At 43.6% G+C, this 21,274-nt stretch overlaps 2 protein-coding genes across 4 annotated transcripts in view; both read right to left on the bottom strand.

Moving 5' to 3' along the window:
* Window positions 1-7,763: 7,763 nt before the first annotated feature.
* CRYGS (crystallin gamma S) lies at window positions 7,764-20,871 on the bottom strand. The gene is made up of 3 exons (XM_023551566.2): window positions 20,726-20,871; window positions 10,344-10,662; window positions 7,764-9,748 (listed from the first exon to the last, which is right to left on the bottom strand). Exons 1-3 carry the CDS (start codon window positions 20,869-20,871, stop codon window positions 9,476-9,478), a joined length of 738 nt encoding a protein of 245 aa, XP_023407334.2. The 3' UTR covers window positions 7,764-9,475.
* TBCCD1 (TBCC domain containing 1) overlaps window positions 10,474-21,274 on the bottom strand; it is a 33,864-nt gene continuing 23,063 nt past the window's right edge. Inside the window, exons 8-10 of one of the 3 annotated variants that reach the window (XR_010319404.1) lie at window positions 15,217-19,426; window positions 14,779-14,910; window positions 10,474-10,586 (exon numbers count right to left, since the gene is read on the bottom strand). The gene's annotated coding sequence lies outside the window, so the exon portion shown is untranslated. Of the gene's footprint in view, window positions 10,587-12,599; window positions 19,427-21,274 lie in introns of those variants that run through there. The other 2 variants (XR_010319385.1, XM_003412906.4) reach the window with 2 other exon arrangements.

The raw sequence follows: 21,274 nt of genomic DNA, 5'->3' as shown, positions 1-21,274 counted from the left end.
GGTACTGTATCATTCAGGATATGTGTCATGATCTGGGGGGTTTGGATTTTGTTCAGAAAGTACTTAGAATTGGAAAGATCAGACGGGTTGAAATCAAGTTATCAACACAACCACAACTGTGTTGGAGAAAGAACACTCTGAAAGTAATGAGGATGTTGGGTTGGTAGAGAGAGAGAGAAGGCTACGAGGCCTGTGGGGAGGCTCTGGTAATACCAGGCAAGACACATCAAGGATACAAGCAGAGGCAGGGGAAGTGGAGGAGAGAGGATGGCTTTCAGAGATCCTTGGAGGGTAGACTGGACAGAATTTTGTAACCAACTGGATAAGGGAGAAGAGAGGTGGGGGACAAGATTATGGCTGGGTATCAGCTTGGGAAAGAAAGTGACTCTGGATGTGGGAGCCATTGATAGAGAGAGAGAGAGATGAAGTTGAATCCATGGGAGAATCAAGTGTGAAGAGCACCAAGAACAAAATCAGGGAACCCTGAGATTTTAGAGACAGGAAGAAATTTGCTGGGAGTGTGGAGGAAGCAGGGCCAATGCCCCGCCTACTGGTATTTTTCTGATAAGTAGGAGGTACCTCTAGAGGCCAGCATGTGATGGAGTCTTAAGAGAGTGAGGAAGACACAGCTGCTGTGGGGAGTGGGTGAGGGAGCTGACTGGGGACACAGAGAGGACTGCCAAGCCTGGGTTGTTTTCTCCTTGCCTGACAGCTGCTCACCGTCAGTGGACCAGATGGAATAATGAGGTAAGATTCTCCCAGCACAGAAGCTACACCCCGGGAGTGAAGCAGGTACTTTCTGGACCACTAGAGGACTGTTGGGGCCTGATGAAGTAATTTGCTCATCAAAGCGGATGAAGAACCTCCCGAATGACCTCTGTAGTTACAGCCAGGAGTGGGCCTGCCCCTAATATTTTCAGGCCTGGGCAGGAGTACAAATGGAGACCCATATACCAGATGTCTAAATATTTACAAACTATAAATTTATCTATTCCCATGGCTGGCTTGCATTCCCAGCCAGGGCCTTGCAGCCCATTCCCAGGCAACATTTTTGCAACCCAGAGGCTAAAGAAGCTGAGCGCTCCCCTGGACCAGTCCTGCCACTGTGAGCCTAGGAGTAGCTCAGATCAGCTCCTGGAGCAGGACGGGGCAGGAGCAGGACGGCGCAGAAGCTGGACCTGGGCCCAGGACTCCTAGCTGATGACTGGACCCCCTGATCCCTGGGTAGTGACCAACTCAATTAAGACCCTCAGGAAGCCAAGTGTCTCAGTCATCTAGTGCCGCTATAACAGAAATGCCACAAGTGGGTGGCTTTAACAAAGAGAAACACATTCTCTCACAGTCTAATAGGCTAGAAGTCCGATTTCTGGGTACCAGCTCCAGGGAAGGCTTTCTTTCTTTGTTGACTCTGGAAGAAGGTCCTTGTCATCAACCTTCCTCTGGTCTAGGAGCATCTCAGCTCAGGGACCCTGGGTCCAAAGGACATACACTGGCACTACTTTCTTGGTGGTGTGAGACCCTCCTGTCTCTCTGTTTGCTTCTCTCTTGTATATCTCAAAAGAGATTGACTCAAGATACAATCTTCTCTTACAGATTGAGTCCTGCTTCATTAACGTAAGTGCCTCTAGTCCTGCCTCATTAACATCATAGACTTATAACACACGGGAAAGTCACATCAGATGGCAAAATGGTAGAAATCACACAATACTGGGAATCAAGGCCTAGCCAAGATGACACACATTTTTGGAGAACACAATTCAATCCATTCCCTGGAGAAGGACATCATTCTTGGTAAAGTAGAGGGCCTTTGAAAAACAGGAAGACCCTCAATGAGATGGATGGACACAGTGGCTGCAACAATGGGCTCAAGCATAACAACAATTATGAGAATGTCAGAGGACCAAGCAGTGTTTTGTTCTGTTGTACATAGAGTCGCTGTGAGTCAGAACTGACTCGACAGCACCTAACAACAACAACAACAAATTCAATCCATAACACAGAGGCAGCCAGCACTGCCCCTCCCCGCCTTCCGCCAATCCCCACCACTCACCATTTCACCAACTCAGCATTTCCAGGCAGTTCTAAGACCTCCCAAAACTATATTATTGGGGCAGAGAGGAGGGAAAGAGCACAGTGATCTTAGGGAAACTGGCTAGACATCCCCTTTAGGTGATTATAATCAAAATGGGCCCTCTGGAAACATTCAGCTGCTGAGTGGGAAAACAAACAATACATACAATAGAACACTACTCAGTAATAAAAAAGAACTATTTGTTGTTAGGTGCTGTCAAGTTGGTTCTGACTCACAGCAACCCTATGTACAACAGAATGAAACACTGCCAAGTCCTGTGCCATCCTCACAATTGTTGTTATGCTTGAGCCCACTGTTGTAGCCACGGTGTCAATCCATCAAATGTGTGTATGCAATTAATGTGTGCAGCAACATGGAGGTATGTCAAAAGCATTACACTAAGAAGCCAGAATCAAAGGGGTCATACTGGATAATTCCACTTATATTACCTTCCGGAAAGGGCAAAGCTGTAGGCAGAGAAGACAAACCAGTGGTTGTGTGTATGGGGGAGGGTTAACTGCAAAGGGACACAAGGGAATTTTTTTGGGTAATAAAAATATTCTGTCTTGATTGTGGTGATGGTTACACAACTGCATGAATTTGTCAAAAATCATGGACCCATATGCTTAAAAAAGTGATTTTTATAGTTTGTAAATTATACCTTCATAAAGCTAACACCCCAAATAAGTAAGTAAATAAATACATCAATCAATCAATCAATTGATCAAGACCGTCTTTCTCTGGTTTTTGAGGACAGAGGCTGTGATTGTCTCCCTCCCTACCCCGCCCCAACTTGAACACTCAGACCCACATTGCCTGGCCTGGGGGGTCCAGTTCAGCCCAAGTGACACTCTCCTATAATCATCTTTCATTCAATTGTTTATCAAACCGGATGGATGGAGGGAGGGAGGGAGGGAGGAGGGAGGGAGGGGGGAGGGGGAGGGAGGGAGGGAGGGAGAGATGGATGGACGGACGGACGGACGGGTGGGTGGGTGGATGGGTGGGTGGGTGGATGGGTGGGTGGGTGGGTGGATGGAAAGAGATTTTTAGACAGAAAAGTCAGAAAATGTTTTGTATTTCAGAGTTTGTGACAGGTTTGTTGTTGTAGTGTGCCATTGAGTCGATTGTGATATATAGGAATATCTAAAGGGTGGGCCGCAAGGCAGGGTGGGGCTCCTCTTTGCAAGGTTAAGCAGTAAGAGAATGTGAGAGGCTGAGTGAAAGCACTTTGAGAAGTCTGGGTGTACCTCAACTTCTAACACCCAATAGGCTCTCACCTAACACACAACCTTTGAGAGTGAACTTCCTGTGAAAATTATTTTTGTTCAAATTTTAAATGTGCATTTTTTAAAAAGAGTCTCATAAGTAAGCATTTTAAAGTGAATACTTTCCCTCTAATTTACCTGTTTTGCAAATTTGAAATCTTTCATGGATTGGTTTTGCTTAAAAGGTAAGCCGTCATGTCTCCATCTTCCTTAACAGATCTACCATATGTGTCCTTTTATTATGGCAGAGCCAATTGGAAACCAGAAAAATGGAGGGAAAGAGAGAAGATAATAAAATAATGGATAAAAGAGAATGCGGTTCTATTTGTCTTTCTAATGCAGGCTCACAGACACTCACAAGTTCCTCCCCAGGCCAGCACTCCAGTTCCCACTTGCTTTTCACAAGCATCGCATGAAACCATAGGAGCCACTTATACTGAAAGTGTGCCTTACTCTTGTGACATAACTGAAGCAAGTGCTTTCTTAGAATTGTCATATCATGGGGAAGACATTGGCACGAACATCTGTTACACCAAAGCGTTGTTCTTAACTATGGGGTTCTAGGATGTCTGGAATGCCTGCTAAAGTCAGTCTTTCTATGACTCAGTTTATTCATTTGTAAAATGGGAATAATAACAACTGTCCTCCTATTCTCACATAAGGGGTTTGCGCTCAACTACAAACCTAAAGGTTGGTGGTTTGAACCTACCCAAGGGCACCACAGAAGAAAGGTGTGGCCATCTGCTTCTGTGAAGATTACAGCCAAGAGAACCCTATGGAGCAGTTGTACCCTGTAACACATGTGGTGGTCATGAGTAAGAACAGACTCCAGGGCAACAGGTTGAGTTATCATTTTTTTCCTCACATAAGCATGGTGAGGACCAGATAAGATGTCATATATGAAAGAGCTTTACGAACTCTGAGATAGCGTGAGCAAACCTGAGCCACTGCTGAGTGCGGTAAGACACAGCCCACATGGCAGGAAAATGTGACTTAATGTGCTTGGCTGCTAACTGAAAGGTTGAAGGTTCAAGTCCACCCAGAAACACTTCAGAAGAAAGCCCTGGCGATCTACTTTCAATCATGGAAAGCCCTGTGGAGCACAGTTCTACTCTGACACACACGTGGCCGCCAGGAGTCGGAATTGTTTTTTTTCCAACTGGTAACAACTTCAGGAACCCCTGGCCCTTAGAGATGGCCTCAAAAGCTTGTTAGTGGGTGGAATCCTTTGTATCTCTAGCCTACAATCAATACGCAGGCAGCCCTCCTCTTCCCCATCTTCCTCCCTTCTCTCACCTCCTATTCACAGGAACACAATCTAAAGATTGCTCTTTCTGCTTGAGTTCTGGGTCCCAGCCGACTAGCCTAACCAAGGTCACTAGGTTGACTGGTGAGCTCCAGCAAAACCATCCTGTGTATGCTCAGAAACAGTGGAGGTCAGCAGTACAGCCGCCCCGCCGTCGTTCTGGGTGCACAGTTCAGGGGACAGGCTAATGCGGCTGGTTCAGGGAGCTGGGGCGTGAACAACGGGAACAAAGCCCGGTCTGCTGTGCTCGGGGAGGCAAAGTGCTGCCAGGATTTCCCCTGAGAGCTCATCAATTCCAGAACCACTCATCCAGGCTGCTGAGCCCCTGTGGTTGCTGACTTGCAATGGGGCATGTTGGCTCTGGGGAAAATGGGACCAGAGTGAAAGGAAATGAGATGGGTTAGCTGAGATAAGAGAAAACCAAGGGGCCATAAGGGCCATTGAAATCTCCATGGAGCACAGTTCTACTTTGACATACATGAGTCACCATGAGTTGAAATCTGCTTGATGGCAACTGACTTGGTTTTTTGTCTGTTTGTTTTGGCATCTCCTGAGAGGTGTAGGCAGAAGAAATGGGTAGAAGAGAACAAGGGGGATTTGTGTGCACTCTAGAGACAATCCTACTGACTTTGAAAACTGCTGGGATCTAGAACCAGAGAGGCTTATGTGAGAGCTAAGAGAAGGCCAGACTCCTGTGATAATGAAGACTTGGCTCTTTCTAAAGGCAGTGGGATGGGTTGGATGATTCTGATATATTCTTTTCCAACCAGGAAGCATTTGCCAAAACATAGATGCTTTTCTAAAAACAACTGGGGGTAGAAAAAAGCTAAACAAGTAAAAAAAAAAAAAACCAAACAAGTTGGTAATAGAGTTACTTTTAGTACTAAGAAATAGCACCATCATGGTATCCAAGGTGGTCACGTACATGCTATGTAGTTTTCATACATTATCTCATTTTAATGCTCACAAGGAAGATGTTATCTTTGTTTTGCAGGTAAGGAAATGGAGAGTTATATGTATTGGATTGGGTGAATCTGCTGCAAAAGACCTCTTTAAAGTGTTAAAAAGCAAAAATGTCACTTTGAGGACTAAAGTGAGCCTGACTCAAGCCATGGTATTTTCAGTCACCTCATATGCATGTGAAAGCTGGACAATGCATAAGGAAGACCGAAGAAGAATTGATGCCTTTGAATTATGGTGTTGGTGAAGAATATTCAATATACTATGGATTGCCAGAAGAGCAAAGAAATCTGTCTTGGAAGAAGTACAGCCAGAATACTCCTTTGAAGCGAGGATGGTGAGACTTAATCTCACATACTTTGGACACGTTATCAGGAGGGACCAGTTCCTGGAGAAGGACATCATGCTTGGTAAAGTAGAGGGTCAGCAAAAGAGAGGAAGACCCTCAACAAGACGGATTGGCACAGTGGCTCCAACAATGGATTCAAGCATAACAAGGATTGTAAGGATGGCACAGGACTGGGCAGTGTTTTCTTCTGTTGTACACAGGGTCGCTATGAGTCTGAATTGACTTGACAGCACCTAACAACAACAACACATACCAGATTCTGTGACTTACACCTAATCAGTAGAAATGGCAGCATTTGAATCCACTTATGCCTAACTCCCCAGGCAAGAAGGGGACTTGTTAGCCCTTGAACTGGAATGTTGGTTCTTAGGAAGGGGCTGTTGTTGTTGTTGTTAGGTGCCATCGAGTCGGTTCCAACTCATAGCGACCCCATGCACAACAGAATGAAAGACTGCCCAGTCTTGCACCATCCTTACAATTGTTGTGATGTTTTAGCCACTGTGTCAATCCACCTTATTGAAGGTCTTCCTTATCAGGGCTGGTGGAAAAGCACAAGGAGAGCTGAGTCTCCTTAGGACTTATGCTGTTGTCTGAGTCTGAGAAAGGAGGGTCAAACGTAATCCTCCAGTCGCAGTCTGCGCTGCTCAGACTAGAGCTAAAACAGAGTGAAAAATGTAAATGGCAATCTGCACAGAGGAGAGGACCAGGATGGGGAGGAGACAAGGAGCCAACCACATCCAAAGAGAAACTGTGCAAGGAGTAGGAATCGTTCGGCCTAGAGGGCGTAGAGGCAAGTTGGAGGGGCCTTTAAACATATAAAGACCCATCTTGCAGATGAAGAACTAGTTGGAAAGCAGAAGTAGGATTGCTGGTTGAAAGCTACAGGGAACCAATTTTGGCTCCATGTAAGGAAACACTTTCCAATATTCAGAGCCCTTTGACAAACAAAAATTGGAAACTGGTGGTCCATAGGCTAAATTCAGCTGTGGATGCATTTTGTTGGCTTGCGGTGTTTTCTCATTGTGTTTGTATGTCCTTCTGTGGGCGTGTGCTGGCCTGTTAGGCCACAAGTTCACACCCCTTTGTGCTTTTATCTCCCAGGTCATTCGTGTGTAACCTGCTTTGCCCCTGAAGCAGAGTCGTTGAATTTAGAAAATAAAAATACAAGATGTCCAGTTAAATTTGAATTTAAGACAAAGGACAAATAATTTCTTAATATGTCTGTGTAATGATTGGGATATACTTATGCTACTTGGGGTATACTAATATTGTCCTGTATTTAATCTGGCCACCCTAACCTGGAGGCATTTAAATGTGAGCCCCGGATCATACATTTTCAGGAAGTAGGCTTCACATTTGGGAAATATCCAAGCAGAGACTTGTCTCAGAGGAACGGTTGGATGGAAACTGGGCTAAAACGGCCTCAGTATGCCCTTGCCCTATTTTCTTTCGGCTTCCACTCGAGGGCAACAAAACAATAAAAGGTAGAGGGAGAAAAACCTCTCACTAACAACTCAGGTGCTGTTCTGGGTGTGGTTGACAGGAGGGGAACCCCCTTCTTGCTCTAACAGCAGAATGTTCTGGGATTGATTTATAGATGAGGATATCAAATATTTTTGACCTCTAACATCAATTGCTAGTAAAACTCCTTTTAGGTGCAAGTTTACTGACGTGTCTGCAGCTGGGGAGAATGGTGGCAACCTTTTTGCCTCAGGGCAAGTACCAAGAGGCATGTAACACCCTAAAATGATAACCCTGGCTTATCAATTGAAAGCCATTTTCTGCTTCTCTGTGACTGTGGTTCTTCATCCTGACACTTCTTGTTTGTCCTGTTGCTGGAATGGCTACCGTGATTGTTTGACCGACTCACCAAGGATTGCAACGTGGCAGCTGTTGATATTCAAGAAGAGACTGGCACTAACTACTCTGTTACCACAGCCTCAGTTTCCTCCACGGAAAATGTGTCAGGATCCCTGAGGTCACTTCCAGAAATTGTGCCTCAGAAAATAAGTGTCTATAGTCTTTGGTCATCTGCTAGTCCTTGTGGCCCCCAGAGAATTAGAATGCGTTCACTCTGAGTCGGAATTGACTCGACAGTAACGGATTTTTTTTTTTTTTTTGGTTGATATGTCTTGAGAGAGTATTCAACTCCCACATTCTGGAGATAAGGAAAGTTAGCCTCACAGTAGGGTGACAGGGCCAGGGCTGGTGACTAGAGTCAACCCTCAGGCCAGAGCTCTTAGCAGCCCAGCCCATGGTCTCCCCTTCCTTCTCCTCAGTCCTCTATGTCTCCCTCCCTGACTTTTACCCAATTTTCTCAAAGCCCCTCACTCAAAACCAAAACCAAAAGGTCAGCAGTTCAAATCTACCAGGTGCTCCCTGGAAACCCTATGGGGCAGCTCTACTCTGCCCTGTAGAGTCGCTATGAGTCGGAATGGACTCGACGGCAACGGGTTTGGTTTTGGGTTTTGGCGTACCTGAACAAGCCCTCTCCTTAGTGACTCCAATTTGTAATTTTGGAGAAAGCTCCTAGAGGACATGGGCTTTGTCGCCTCTTTTAAAGAGTAGTGCACTCAGAATAGCCCAGGTTTCGTCGGATGCTCACAAAATCTTCCTGATGACGCTGTGTTTCCTTCATTGTTCTCCTCGTCAAGGTTAAATGGCTAAAAACCTTAAGAGTTACTCAAAACAAGTAAAACTAAATAAACTTCCATTTTAACTATTGTGAAGTGGGGACGAACTGTTTAACAGGTCCTTTATTTTCACAGGAAAATTCTCAACCTTAAGTTAACTGACACAGAAATGCCTGGATCTTATACAAGGGACGTTAGGTGACTATGGCACCATGTTTTTCAAGTAAGAGCCCTGTTTTTACTGGTAGTTCTTGATAGGTACTCTGCCTCCTTCCGGGGGCCCTGTCCTTCCCTCCTTTAAAATTTTTTCAGGGTCTTATACTGCCATCATGCACACAGATCCTCAGCCAGTGTGTGTTGAATGCATGAGTTGAAAATAGAAAAGAACAAGGGCTTTGAAAGCAGAAATATCCTCGATCAAACCCCGGCTCCCCCATCCATCAGCTGATAAACTTGGGCAAGTTTTTAATCTAAGCCTCCGTTTCCTTATTTGTACATTGCCAATCAACCACCTTTCTTCCAGGGTTGTTGTTAATAGAAAATGGGATGATGTAGGCACTCAATACCTGAAAAAAAATACAGAGCTGTTCAATTCATGCAAAACGTAAGCAATAAGAACCACCACGTGGCGCCATGATTTTCTAACTTTTAATGCAGTCCCACTTGGTTTGGCTCAAAGATCTAAATAGGCAATCTGAAGGATGAGGTGTGTCAAGTAACTGCTGAGTGTGGGGGGCACTATGTTGCTGGTCCCTAAAAGCATTGAAGGGGAGGAATTACAGTCAGCAGTGGAATGCAAAAGCCCACTGTTTTATTTATGCTGCCTATGTGGACCACACGGCCAGCCGGCATTTGGCCCCCATGACGAAGCTTGTGGCTCAATCCACATCATCACTCCACAATGCGGCGGAAAGACTGAACAGCTGGGGACACTGCGCCCCAGTCGATGGGCTTCCGGTACTCCGTCTTGTCCAGGAGGTACTGCCTGCCACGGTAATTGGGCAGCTCGTAGAAAATCCAGATGCCCTCCAGCACCTTACAGGAGTGGATCTCTCGCATGTGGAACTGCTCCATGATGGAAGGGCAGTCTTGAGTGGTTTCATGCATCTGGCCATTGAAATCCCCCTTCTCAAAGATCTGAAGCTTATACTGGGCTCCCCTAGGCTGAAGAAACATAGGAGGAGATGAACAGGAAACCATTATGGAAACCACCAGCAGGTCAAGGACTCAGAGAACAGGACGGCTCAGAACCTACTCTCTTGAAAGCTAGGTGGTCTAAACTCTTACCCCATTGTGCACTGACTAAGACATCTGACTTTTTCAATAAGAAAAAAAGTAATTCCTCAAAATGCTCAAGAGGTCGAGAAAGAGCTATGGAGATCATCAGTGTATTTGGTCTTGTGATGAAATGCCCTCAGATTTTATTCAAGCCTCAAAAAACAAAACAAAAAACCAAACCCATTGCTGTTGAGTTAATTCCAACTCATAGTGACCCTACAGGACAGAGTAGAACTGCCCCTTTGAGTTTCCAAGGAGCTCCTGGTGGATTTGAAGCACTGACCTTTTGGTTAACAGCATAGCTCTTAACCACTACGCCACCAGGGTTTCCATTCAACCCTCAGTAGCCAACAAAAGACAGGCACCCATGAAGACTTGGAAAAATTATAAGAAAACTCAGGTAAGAGCAACAAAGAGAAGGAGAGAGCGAGGAAGTGAGAGAGCAAGTGTGAGAGACAGCACACAAGCCTGGCTTTCTCACCAGGTGAATAGCTCTGCAGGAGCTCAGGCGGTCATTGAGGCCCATCCAACGCTGGTATTCCGGGTACTCGCCCTGAGGTAAGATGTACACGTGGCCAGCAAAGTTAGGCCTTTCGTACACAGCCCAGGTGCCTCCTTCCACTCGAATGGAGTTGCAGCGGTTCAGGTATATGTGGAAATCTGCACAGTCACAGTCACAGTCATAGTGACGGCCTTGGAAATTCTTCTCTTCGTAGAAAGTAATCTGAAGAAATGGAAACCCAAGAGAAGAACTGAAGGGTTGGGTGGCTTTATTCAAAGATAAAAATGAACAGTATAGTCTTTACTTTTAGAAATCCCTTTCTCTTCTGTTTTGAGAAGAAAATATGTCATTGTACCTTGTCCCATGACAGTATCCATTTCCTGGAAGACAACTTGGAACCCACAAAACCAAACTCATAGCCACCCTATAGGACAGAGTAGAACTGCCGCATAGGGTTTCCAAGGAGCAGCTGGTAGGTTCGAATTGCCCACCATTTTGGTTAGCAGCCGAGCTCTTAACCAGTGCACCACCAGTCTCCAAAGGCACTTTTAGTTGTCAATAATATGTACAGGTACTTTCTCAAGGCTTAAAATGAAGCCAAACAGAAGAGTGCTCCGATAGAAGCCAGCACCTTCAGACTCAAGTTCATTGCTTCCTCCTTTATGTTCCCACAGCCCTCTGTACTTATCACATTATGTTACAAAATCTCCATCTGTAGTCTGTCTCTCCCTCTCTCCCACCAGATTTCTTCCAAAGGCAAGGACCAAGCCTTAATCAGTAACGGAACTCCTGTGCTAGCACTTGACAGGCCTCAGTGTTTGATGAAGATGAGTGAGTTCTGGAGGCAGAAATTCATATACAAAAAGGAGAGAGAGAAAACACACAGACCTGATATTTAGAAAGCTGATTTTAGGTGAGCACAGAGCATACACACATGAAAACATATTATGTTCCATGTTATTAGTTTATAGCCAACAGAGTAGTTGCAAAGGAATCAAAATGACAAGACAAGAACGCTCTTTGCTTCCAACTCTTACCCACTTCTCAAGTTTCTATCACAATGCCTGGGGCGTGAATCCGAGACCACTGATGGTGCTAGAAAACATGGGTTCTCGAGTTGCCTCCCCATAACCTGCCCTACTACTTTGTCAAGTCACCTCTGTGCTTCCGTATACCGTTTGTAAATGAAAGGACTAGACTAGATTAGAAGCCCTGGCTATAAAATAAAACTCAGAGCTTTTCTGGTTGAAACAGGAGATGGAGTTCCCAGGAACTCCCAGGACTTCGCGGAGCAGTTCCTGAAAACTAGACCAACGAACTCTAGAGTCTGTTCCTCCTTGCTCTACAATTCCACCATTCAAGATAGATACTAGGATGTAATTTAAACCGAAACCACAAAAAGGTGTCCCCCGCTTCCAGTGGCCAATTTCCTGGCATTATGCTGCCACCTAGTGGCTGATTTGCTCGGTCGATTTAAAAACTGAAAACACATGAGCCGTTTCAGATTGAAAGGAGCTGAGTCTGGTAAAGGGAGTCTGTGAGCTGAGGATTAAAAGATAAGTGGGGTTTTCCAGAGGCAGAGGGAAAGGATAAGCCTGATCAGAAGAATAAAGGAGTGAAAGAAAATGGCCCGTTATGGGACAGCAAGTAGTTCATTAAGACAAGTGCCTATTGGTATGTGGTGAAGCATTAGAACATAAAGCCAGAAAAAGGGATACAGGAACCACGTGGAAGCCCGTTGGTGATTACGTGGGAGATAGAACATGGTGGTTTGTGCCTCTAAACAGATGGTCCAGGTGAGGGATGCTGAGGACCACCTGAAAGGCAACTGCAATGTGAATAACCATGTCAAAAGAAATGTAGGATTTGGTGATAATCAAATGTAGGGAACAAAGGAGAGGAAGAGACCAAGAATGACCCACCAAAGGGCATGAATCTCGTTCTCTTGTAGCCCAGGTGATTCTTTCTAAATAGTAATACACCAGTAATTCCTTTCTTCACCTTCATTTTTTCCCTCCCATTTCTCTTAACTCATCTTTTTCCCATTCCCTAAAAGTTTCCTTTTCCTTTCCCACCCTTCAATCATCTACTTTATCTCTTTTATAGGCTCCCTCAGTATCTTTCTCTCTCCCAGCTTCCTTCCCTATCTTGACATCCCAGTTGCCGTGGAGTCAATTCCGACTCATAGCCACCCTATAAAAAAAAAAAAAAAAACTAAAAAAAACTAAACCCAGCGCCATCGAGTCGATTCCGACTAATAGCGACCCTATAGGACAGAGTAGAACTGCCCCATAGAGTTTCCAAGGAGCGCCTGGCGGATTTAACTGCCAACCCTTTGGTTAGCAGCCATAGCACTTAACCACTATGCCACCAGGTTTCCAGCCATTCTATGAGTCACAGTAAAACTGCCCCACACGATTTCCCAAGGCTGTAATCTTTATGAAGCAGACTGCCACGTCTTTCTCCCACAAAGCAGCATCTGATTTTTCTGTTAGCAGCCAAGTGCTTAACCGTTGTGCCACCAGGGCTCCTTATCTTAGCACAGCACATACTTAGAGATACATGGTACCTCAGTTTACAAATGAAGAAAAAAAAAATCCCACTGCTCTGGAGTCACCTATGGATCCCCTACTTGCTGGTTATGTGACCTTGGACAGGTCATTGAGCCTGTCTCTAAAGCTCAGTCTCCTCTTCGGTAAACTAGAGTAACAGAGGGCTGCTGTGAGGGTCCAATAGGATAAAGCATTGAAATATCTGGCTCATAATTGCCAGTGAGTTTTTGCTAGTTATCACAGACATAGAGGTTCAGTGCCTTGCCTAAGATCTACTAGCTAGTCACACAATAGTTGCAGGCAAACCAGCAGACTGTAGCACAAAACTGGTCCCTAGTCTGTGGTTCCTTCTATTTCCCCTTGCTTCCCTTTGCTGTCTTCCTACCGGCACAGCTAGCTCTGTTCAACATGGCACCATTTGCTCTCTGAGAAACTCAACAAGACTGATCCTGAGTCTGAAGGGCTTTTCCCACGACCTGTGAACTGTCTTTAGGACAATCAAGGTAACGTCTCTAAGAATGGATAGATTCTAAACTCCTTAATTCAGAGGCTCTGCTTACATTTGTTGGCCAACTATTCACCAAAAACAAGGCTTGGCAAAGGATATGCTGTTGGAAATGAGGTTACCTCCCTCCAAGCACCTATGGACTTCAATTCCTTTTTAGGAGATTTGCCTGGCACTCCTTTAAGATCCTCACAGCACTAAAGACACTATCTTATTTTTCTACTCAAAACTCCTGGATGGCAAGTATGATTATTAATTCTATTTTCCAAAGGGAAGAAAAAGATAGGCACTAATCGGTTTGGGGACAAGTTAACAGGTGCCTCCAACATGATGAAATGGGAAGAACTTGACATTACCTAGGTTGTTTTCTTGCCAAAAATGTTAAATCTAAATCTGACAATATACATTGCAGGGCTTTCTACGAGACACCTGGCCTAGACTGAAAAATGTCAATGTCTCAAAACACAACACAAAAGAGAAAGGGGCTGTTCTAGCTTCCAAAACAAACAAGCCCTTTGCTGTCAAGCCCTAATTGGTGCCCTGGTGGCACAGTGGTTCAGTGCTTGGCTGCTAATTGAAAGGTTGACAGTTTAAACCCACCAGTCACCCCACAGGAGAAAGATGTGGCAGTCTGCTTCTGTAGAGATTACAACCTTGGAAACCCTATGAGGCAGTTCTACTCTGTCCTATAAGACCTCTATGAGTTGGAATCGACTTGACGGCAACAGGTTCTAGATTAAAGGGGGTTAAAGGGACTTGACAACCAAATGCAACGTGTGATCCTTGGCGGGATAGTGAATGGGTAGAAAGCCAGCCATCAAGCACATTTTGGGGGAAATTTGGATACGGTCTGAATATTAGATATGTATGATATATTTCGGGGGTGTTTAAACAGGGAAATGCCCTTGTTTTTAGGAGATACATGGCTAAACAGGGGAAAAGTATAATTAAGGCTGATACTTATTTTCAAATGGTTTAGTAAAAAGAAAGAGACAGACACCTAATACGGCAAAATACTAACAGTTGGAGAATTATCAGTGAAGGCCATACAAGCATTCATTCAATATTTCTTTCTTCTTTCAACATTCAATGGGTTTGAAATTTTTCAAAGAGTTGGAGGGAAAATCAGGCCCCAGAAAGTGGCTTTGCCTTACACCAACAGGTCAGTGGAAGAGCCGAAGAGAAATGAAGGTATAGGCCCCATTCCCAAAACCCTGCTGAGAGATCAATTTCCATGCCAGTCATCCCGAGTCAAATATTTTAGAGGCAATTTTTCTAATGTTAAGTGAGCACTTTATTTGGTGGAAAGGAAGAAAGTAACTGCTTGTATAAGAAGAATAATTAGGATTTAATTCACCTCACTGGTCCGTCCACCGTGGTCTTCTAGAACATTAATTAATAGTTGAGGCTAAATTTCACAGAACACATTTTAAAACGAATACCACAAGTTTTCTAGTCCACAGAATCCATTCACTAGTGTTTCCTATTCCTGTGGAGATACACAGAATATTAGCTGCTGAGAAGCAGAAATCATGATATTCAGGCATGATTTCCTACACAGCATTCAACATAGCACCACACATAAAGATAAACCCTTAATAGAAATAGAGTGCTGGGTAATTCTGCTGGAGGAAAAATATAATAAGCATTTCTTAACCTTCCCTCCTCACCCCAGCCTACCCTAACCACTATCATACTCACCTCCAGGCAACGAGGCAAAAACACTTCTCCACGTTCCTGTCAGTGGGTCATGAGGTGAAAAGCAAACAAGACATCACTATGACTATTTACTTACCTTGGTTCCAACCTTAGACATTTTTGGTGTGTAGGCTGGTTCCCCAGGGCTGAAAGAAATCCGGGAACAGCTACAGAGAGTTAGAGGGGCAGAGACAGCATTTATACAGGGCTGATTTCAAATCAAACATTTGCTTGGTCATGAGAACTGAATCCAAAAATTGAGTCAGTCATTTGGAGGCTACTGACACTTTCTAGAAAAACAATTGGGATTATGAAATAAAGGAAAGCTTCAGTGCCCCCTTTCTTGCTTACCAAGCCTTCCTGCACTGGGATTTTGCTGAGTCAAGACACTAAAACCCAGCCAAAGTTTTGAAAATTAAAAACACAGAAGTCCCTCTTCCCTGGGCAGTTTTGTTTTTTAGTAAACAGCCCCTCTGAAATCTCCACAGCCTTTTTCCTTTAACGAAACTTGTAGGATGCAGGAGTCAAAAGACCACCCTCTATTCTGAACAGAAGTGACATGTTCTAAAGGCAACAAAACTTACCTGTTATGGGCTGAATTGTGTCTCCTGCCCCACTCCCCCAAGAAGATATGTTGAAGCCTTAACTTCCAGTACCTGTGAAAGTGACCTATTGGGAGATGATGACTTTGCAGATGTAATTAGTTATGTTAAACATGAGGTCACACTGGAGGAGGCTGTGGCCTAATCCTACTGATGTCCTTATAAAAAGAGACACAAACCAGTGACACGGGGGGAAGACGGCCATATGAAGACAGAAGCAGAGATGGGCGTTATGCCTCCATAGCCTAGGAGTGCCTGGGGCTGCCAGGACCTGGGAGGCCAGGAAAGATCTCCCCCTAGCCTCAAGAGAGAGAATGACTCTGCTGAAACCCTGAAATTGAATTTCTAGGTCCCCGAATCGAGAGAATAAGTCCTGTTGTTTTAAGTTACCCAGTTCTGGCACTTCGTTACAGCAGCAATAGAAAGCTAATACAGATGACAGCTAAAGGCAAGGCTTGGTCTCGTGTGTGAAAAACCAACACGCCAAAGGGCATTCGGGGATGATTGGTGAAAATTTTAATATAGACTGTATTTAACCCTAGATAATGTTGCTGTTAGATGCCGTGGAGTCAGCGCTGACTCATGGCCACCTTACATTTAACAGAATGAGACACTGCCTAGTCCTGCACGATCCTCACAGTTCTCAGTACGTTTGAGCCCATGGTTGCAGCTATTAAGAGTATTGCATCAATATTAATCTTCCTGAATTTGATTGGCTGTACTATGATTAGGTAAGAGATTGTTTTTAGATGCATGATAATGTATTTAGGAGTAAAGGATCATGAGGTCTGCCACCTACTCTCAAATTGTTGTGTGAAAATAAAATACTCTATGATGTTGTGGTTACAGGCCGTGGAGCTGGACCCTGCCTCATGACAACTCTGTGCTGGTCCCACACCGGCCCCATGATCTGCTGTAGATCAGAGTGTTGTGATCCACACGAGATTCACTGGCTGACTTTTGGAAGTAGATCGCCAGGCCTTTCTTCCTAGCCTTAGTCTGGAAGCTCTGCTGAAACCAGTGCAGCATCAGAACAACACACAAGCCTCCACTGACAGATGGTGGCAGCTGTGCTTGAGGTGAATTGGCCGGTAATTGAACCTGGGTCTCCCCTATGGAAGGTGAGAATTCTGCCACTGAACCACCACCGCCCCGATACTGTACATACTGGGAAAGCAAATACGGCAAAAGGTTAACAATTGGTCAGTCTAGACAAACGGGAGTTTGTTGACTGACTCTTGTAATTTTTCTATAAACTAAATTTTTTTTTCAAAATATAAATTTTAAGAAAAAGCTCTAATCCACAAGGAGCCCTGGTGGTGCAGCGGTTAAGAACTCAGGCTGCCAACCAAATGGTCGGTAGTTTGGATCCACCAGCAGCTCCTTGGAAACCCTACTGGGCAGTTCTACTATATCCTATAGGGTAGCTATGAATCTGAATCGGCTCAACAGCAATGGTTATTTTTTTTTTTTTTAATCCACAAGAAAGGGTGCTACTATATGGAGCCCAGCAGGCAGAAAGTACCGTGGGACTCTTGAATTTGCAAAGGTTTAGCTAAATTCAACTTGCCACCTACTAGGTTCTTTTCTCTGCCCATGATAGCGTAGTAGGACCTATTCAGAGAACATTTTTTGTCACTTAATACACTTCAGGAATGAGATTAGTTTAAGTAGACTGTTAGGGTTTGAATTGTGTCCCCACCCCACCCCAAAATATGTGTTGGAATCCTAAGTGCTTGGCTGCTAACCAAAAGGTAGGCAATTCAAACCTACCAGCCACTCTGCGGAAGAAAGATGTGGCAGGCTGTTCCTTTAAGGAAACCCTGGTGGCGCAGCGGTTAAGTGCTTTGGCTGCTAATCAAAAGGTCAGCAGTTTGAATCCACCAGGCGCTTCTTGGAAATGCTATGAGGCAGTTCTACTCTGTCCTATAGGGTGGCTATGAGTCGGAAGCAACTCAAGGGCGATGGGTTTGGGTTTTTTGTTGTTGTTGTTGTTGGTTTCTGTAAAGATTACAGCCTTGGAAACCCTATGCGACAGTTCACTCTGTCCTATAGGGTCACTGTGAGTTGGAATTGACCCGACAGCAATGGGTTTTGGGTATACAGCTATGGATATAATCCAATTTGGGAACAGAGTTTTCTTTCTTATGTTAATAAGGCCATACCATGTAGGATGTATCTTGAACCTACTCAGTTTGGAGATATAAAAAGAACAGATTAGGAACAAGAAGCAAACACAAAGGACGGGAAAACAGATGCCATGTGGAGATCGCCGGGGAGTCAAGGAATGCCACTCTATTACAGAAGCTGGAAAAGATCTTCCTCCTGAGACGAGAGAGATAGAGCCTTCCCCTAGAGCTGGCACCCTGAACTCTAGCCTCCTAAACTCTGGGAAAATAAACTTATTTTTTAAAACCACCCACTTGTGGTATTTGTTACAGCAGCACTAGGTAACTAAGACATAACTCAAAAGAAGCAACTAATCAACTCTTCTCCATTTTAATTTTCCTGCTCAAGTATGTTCTTCTCAAAAGGCCAACTGAATTCTTCCGCTAACAGAGCTCTCCAACAAGTATTTTTATAAATGGGATACCTCCAAGAGGTACTGAGGCCACTCAGAAAACGTCAAATACGCCTTGACATGAAGATTACTGAGGAAGTATTAAGTTACATACTTAGTTTTCTGAATTTTATAAACTTTTTTAAAAAAAGTATGTGATTAATATTAATTTCATTAACCATTAGCAATTTCCAAAACACACTTCCATTATTCCAGTGTGTCTATATCTGGTAATACTCTGCTTGCTTGAATTTCATCTTAAAATAAAGACTAAGAAAACCTGAATTAGAATGAACAAACACATTTTGGAGGTTGACTTTCACTGCAGAAAGAAAACATCAAGTCCTTTTTGATATAATGACTAACTGAATGGTCAGTGAGCGTATGAAACAATGTTTATCAGCCAACAGATTCATTCCACCACTTTGATCATCGTTTTCCTTGACATTATTAACAGACAGAGGTTTCCCAACAAAACGGAAACTTTATTTTGACATAACTTCAGGAATGACGTTGGAAACCTTTTCTAAAGCGAAAAGTAAAGCTTTATCTTTTCATCAAAAGGAGAAAATAACTTCCTAGAGTTTACTGAAAACTCGAAGCAGAAAACAAAACATAGATTGTCACACAATTTGGTTACGTTTCATACTTTAATGACTAAAATATCTTTGTATAAAACTGTTTCTGCTATATTTATACACCAACCGATCATATTTTCATTCCAATTATTTTTTACAAGGAGTGCAATTACCTTTTAAATAGTTATAAAAAAAAATCATAAAATTCGTATTTAGCTCTAGAAAGACTGAAACCCTTCATACACGTTAAATGTGAAGCTCATTTGCAAATTCACATTCAATCACTTTAATATTAACATATATACAAAGGTACTGCCTTCACCAGCTTCTTCATTTAGGGTTTACAGGATGAGTCTTCCAGTGATCCATAAACAACACGTTTATATGACAGTCAGGAGTTTAGCTAAAATTCAACCTAAACAGTAATACACGAGTATGGAATGGAAACCAAGGAAAAGTCTTAAATAGGGAGAAAAAGCCCCATAGTCTCTATGCAGCAAGAAAAAAGGTCTTCCCAGTTTAGTTTCAAGATGGGTACCATCTGCCATTCATCCTATTTCCGAGGTCCTAAAGATAACATAAATAGAAATTAATATTGGTAACTTAATTTTCTGTTGCCTTCATGCAAATAAGAAGAAAAAATGAGTTTGCAAAGTCACAGATGATCGAGGTAAGATGACAGTTCAAAGTGATAAAATACATAAAGTTTAAAGTTAATTAAATTAACTTTTTCTTAGCGCCAATTAGTTCATAGTAAAAGAAAAGAAATTCACAGACATAAAAAACTGGTAGGCTATGAAGATGAATCTAAACTAAAATCCTTACCCTCTTACAGTTCCCATTTCCTCTGTATAATCTCTATCAGATTTCCAATGCTCAATCTCAGCATTATTAACTAAATATTATATAATTATTTTTAAAATATTTATTAAAGAAATCAATACACCCATAAAAATGTACATAATAGTCAAAATAAATCATAAAGAGTAAGTTTCCATAGCTTTGGAAAACTGTCTGTTTTCCCCCATAATTTGAAATTCCACTCTTAGGTGGTGTAGTAAAACCTGTGAAAGCTGGAACCTCTGTAAGGCAGAGACCCGTCAGAGAAGGGACACTCAAGTATTTCCCACTAAAACGAGTGACAGGCAAGTGGTAAGACTGCACCCTGTCATGGGGGAAAACCTGTGAGACCTGGAAAAACAAGGCAGTCCCATCAAGTTCTGGGTCTCACAGGTTTCCTGGATATACCCAAGAGAAATGAAAACACGTTGACACAAAAACTGGTACATGCATGCTCATAGCAGCATCCTCCACAACAGCCAAAAAGGGAAAACAACCCAAACGTCCCTCAACAGAGGAATGGATGAACCAAACGCAGATCCACCAAATGGATGAACCAATGGAACAGTACTTGGCCACAAAAAGGAACAAAGCACTGATACATGCTACAGCACGGATGACCTTAACAACATCATGCCAAGTGAAGGGAGCCAGACGCAAAAGGCCACGAGTTGTATGACTGCATTTGATGAAATGTCCAGAACAGGCAAATCCACAGAGACGAGAGCAGATTAGGGGTTGCCAGGGGCTGGGGGCAGAGGAGACACTGGGGGTGGGGAGAATGCTGAGAGACTGCTGACATGTACAGGGTTTCTTTCTGGAGTGACGGCAACGTTCTGGATTTGACAGCAGTGATGGCTGCACAGCCTTATAAATATACTAGCAGCCACTGAATTGTGTACTTTTAAAAGATACATTTTCTGGCATGTGAATTATATCTCAATAAATTCAAAAAAGACTATTTTCTCCTACCCTGGACCCCCAGCCCTACTCCTCAGAGAGAAGTGCCGTTAAAAATTTCTTTACATCCTTCCAGAAATGAGCATGTGTGTAAGAATCCCTCTCTTCTTAAACACAGAAGGCGACATTTTCTGTTTCCCCCGATCTTGGAGATCAGGCGGTGTCCGCACATACACACAGCCTTCACTGCTGACGGACGCATCCCACGGCATGGACGAAGCAGCTCATCAGGCTCCAGCCCTCTACAGAGCGGCACCGGGTGGGTTCCAGTCTACAGCTGCTTCACGTGCTACGATGCGCGTCTGTGTAAACACATCTTTGCACACGTCTGTGAGATAAATTCTAAGACGTGAAATTGCTGAGTCAAAGAATGTGTGTATTTTTAATTCGGATGTTGTCAAACCGCCTGCCAAAGAGTCGCACAGATTTACACTTACCCCGGTGGCAAACGAAATACCTTGCCAATGTTTTGGACGACTAGTTTTTAATCCTTGCCAATCTGACAGCTGAAAAGTAGCATCCTATGTTTCTATAATTTTAAGCGAGAATGAGCGTCTTTGTGTTTATAAGTATTTTTCTGTAAATTACCTATTCAGGTCCTTTGCCTGTTAGTCT

The sequence above is a fragment of the Loxodonta africana genome, chromosome 1 (genome assembly GCF_030014295.1).
Source record: "Loxodonta africana isolate mLoxAfr1 chromosome 1, mLoxAfr1.hap2, whole genome shotgun sequence".
NCBI lineage: Eukaryota > Metazoa > Chordata > Mammalia > Proboscidea > Elephantidae > Loxodonta > Loxodonta africana.
Note: the sequence above shows the minus strand (reverse complement) of the source record. Positions and strands in the feature narration are given on the sequence as shown.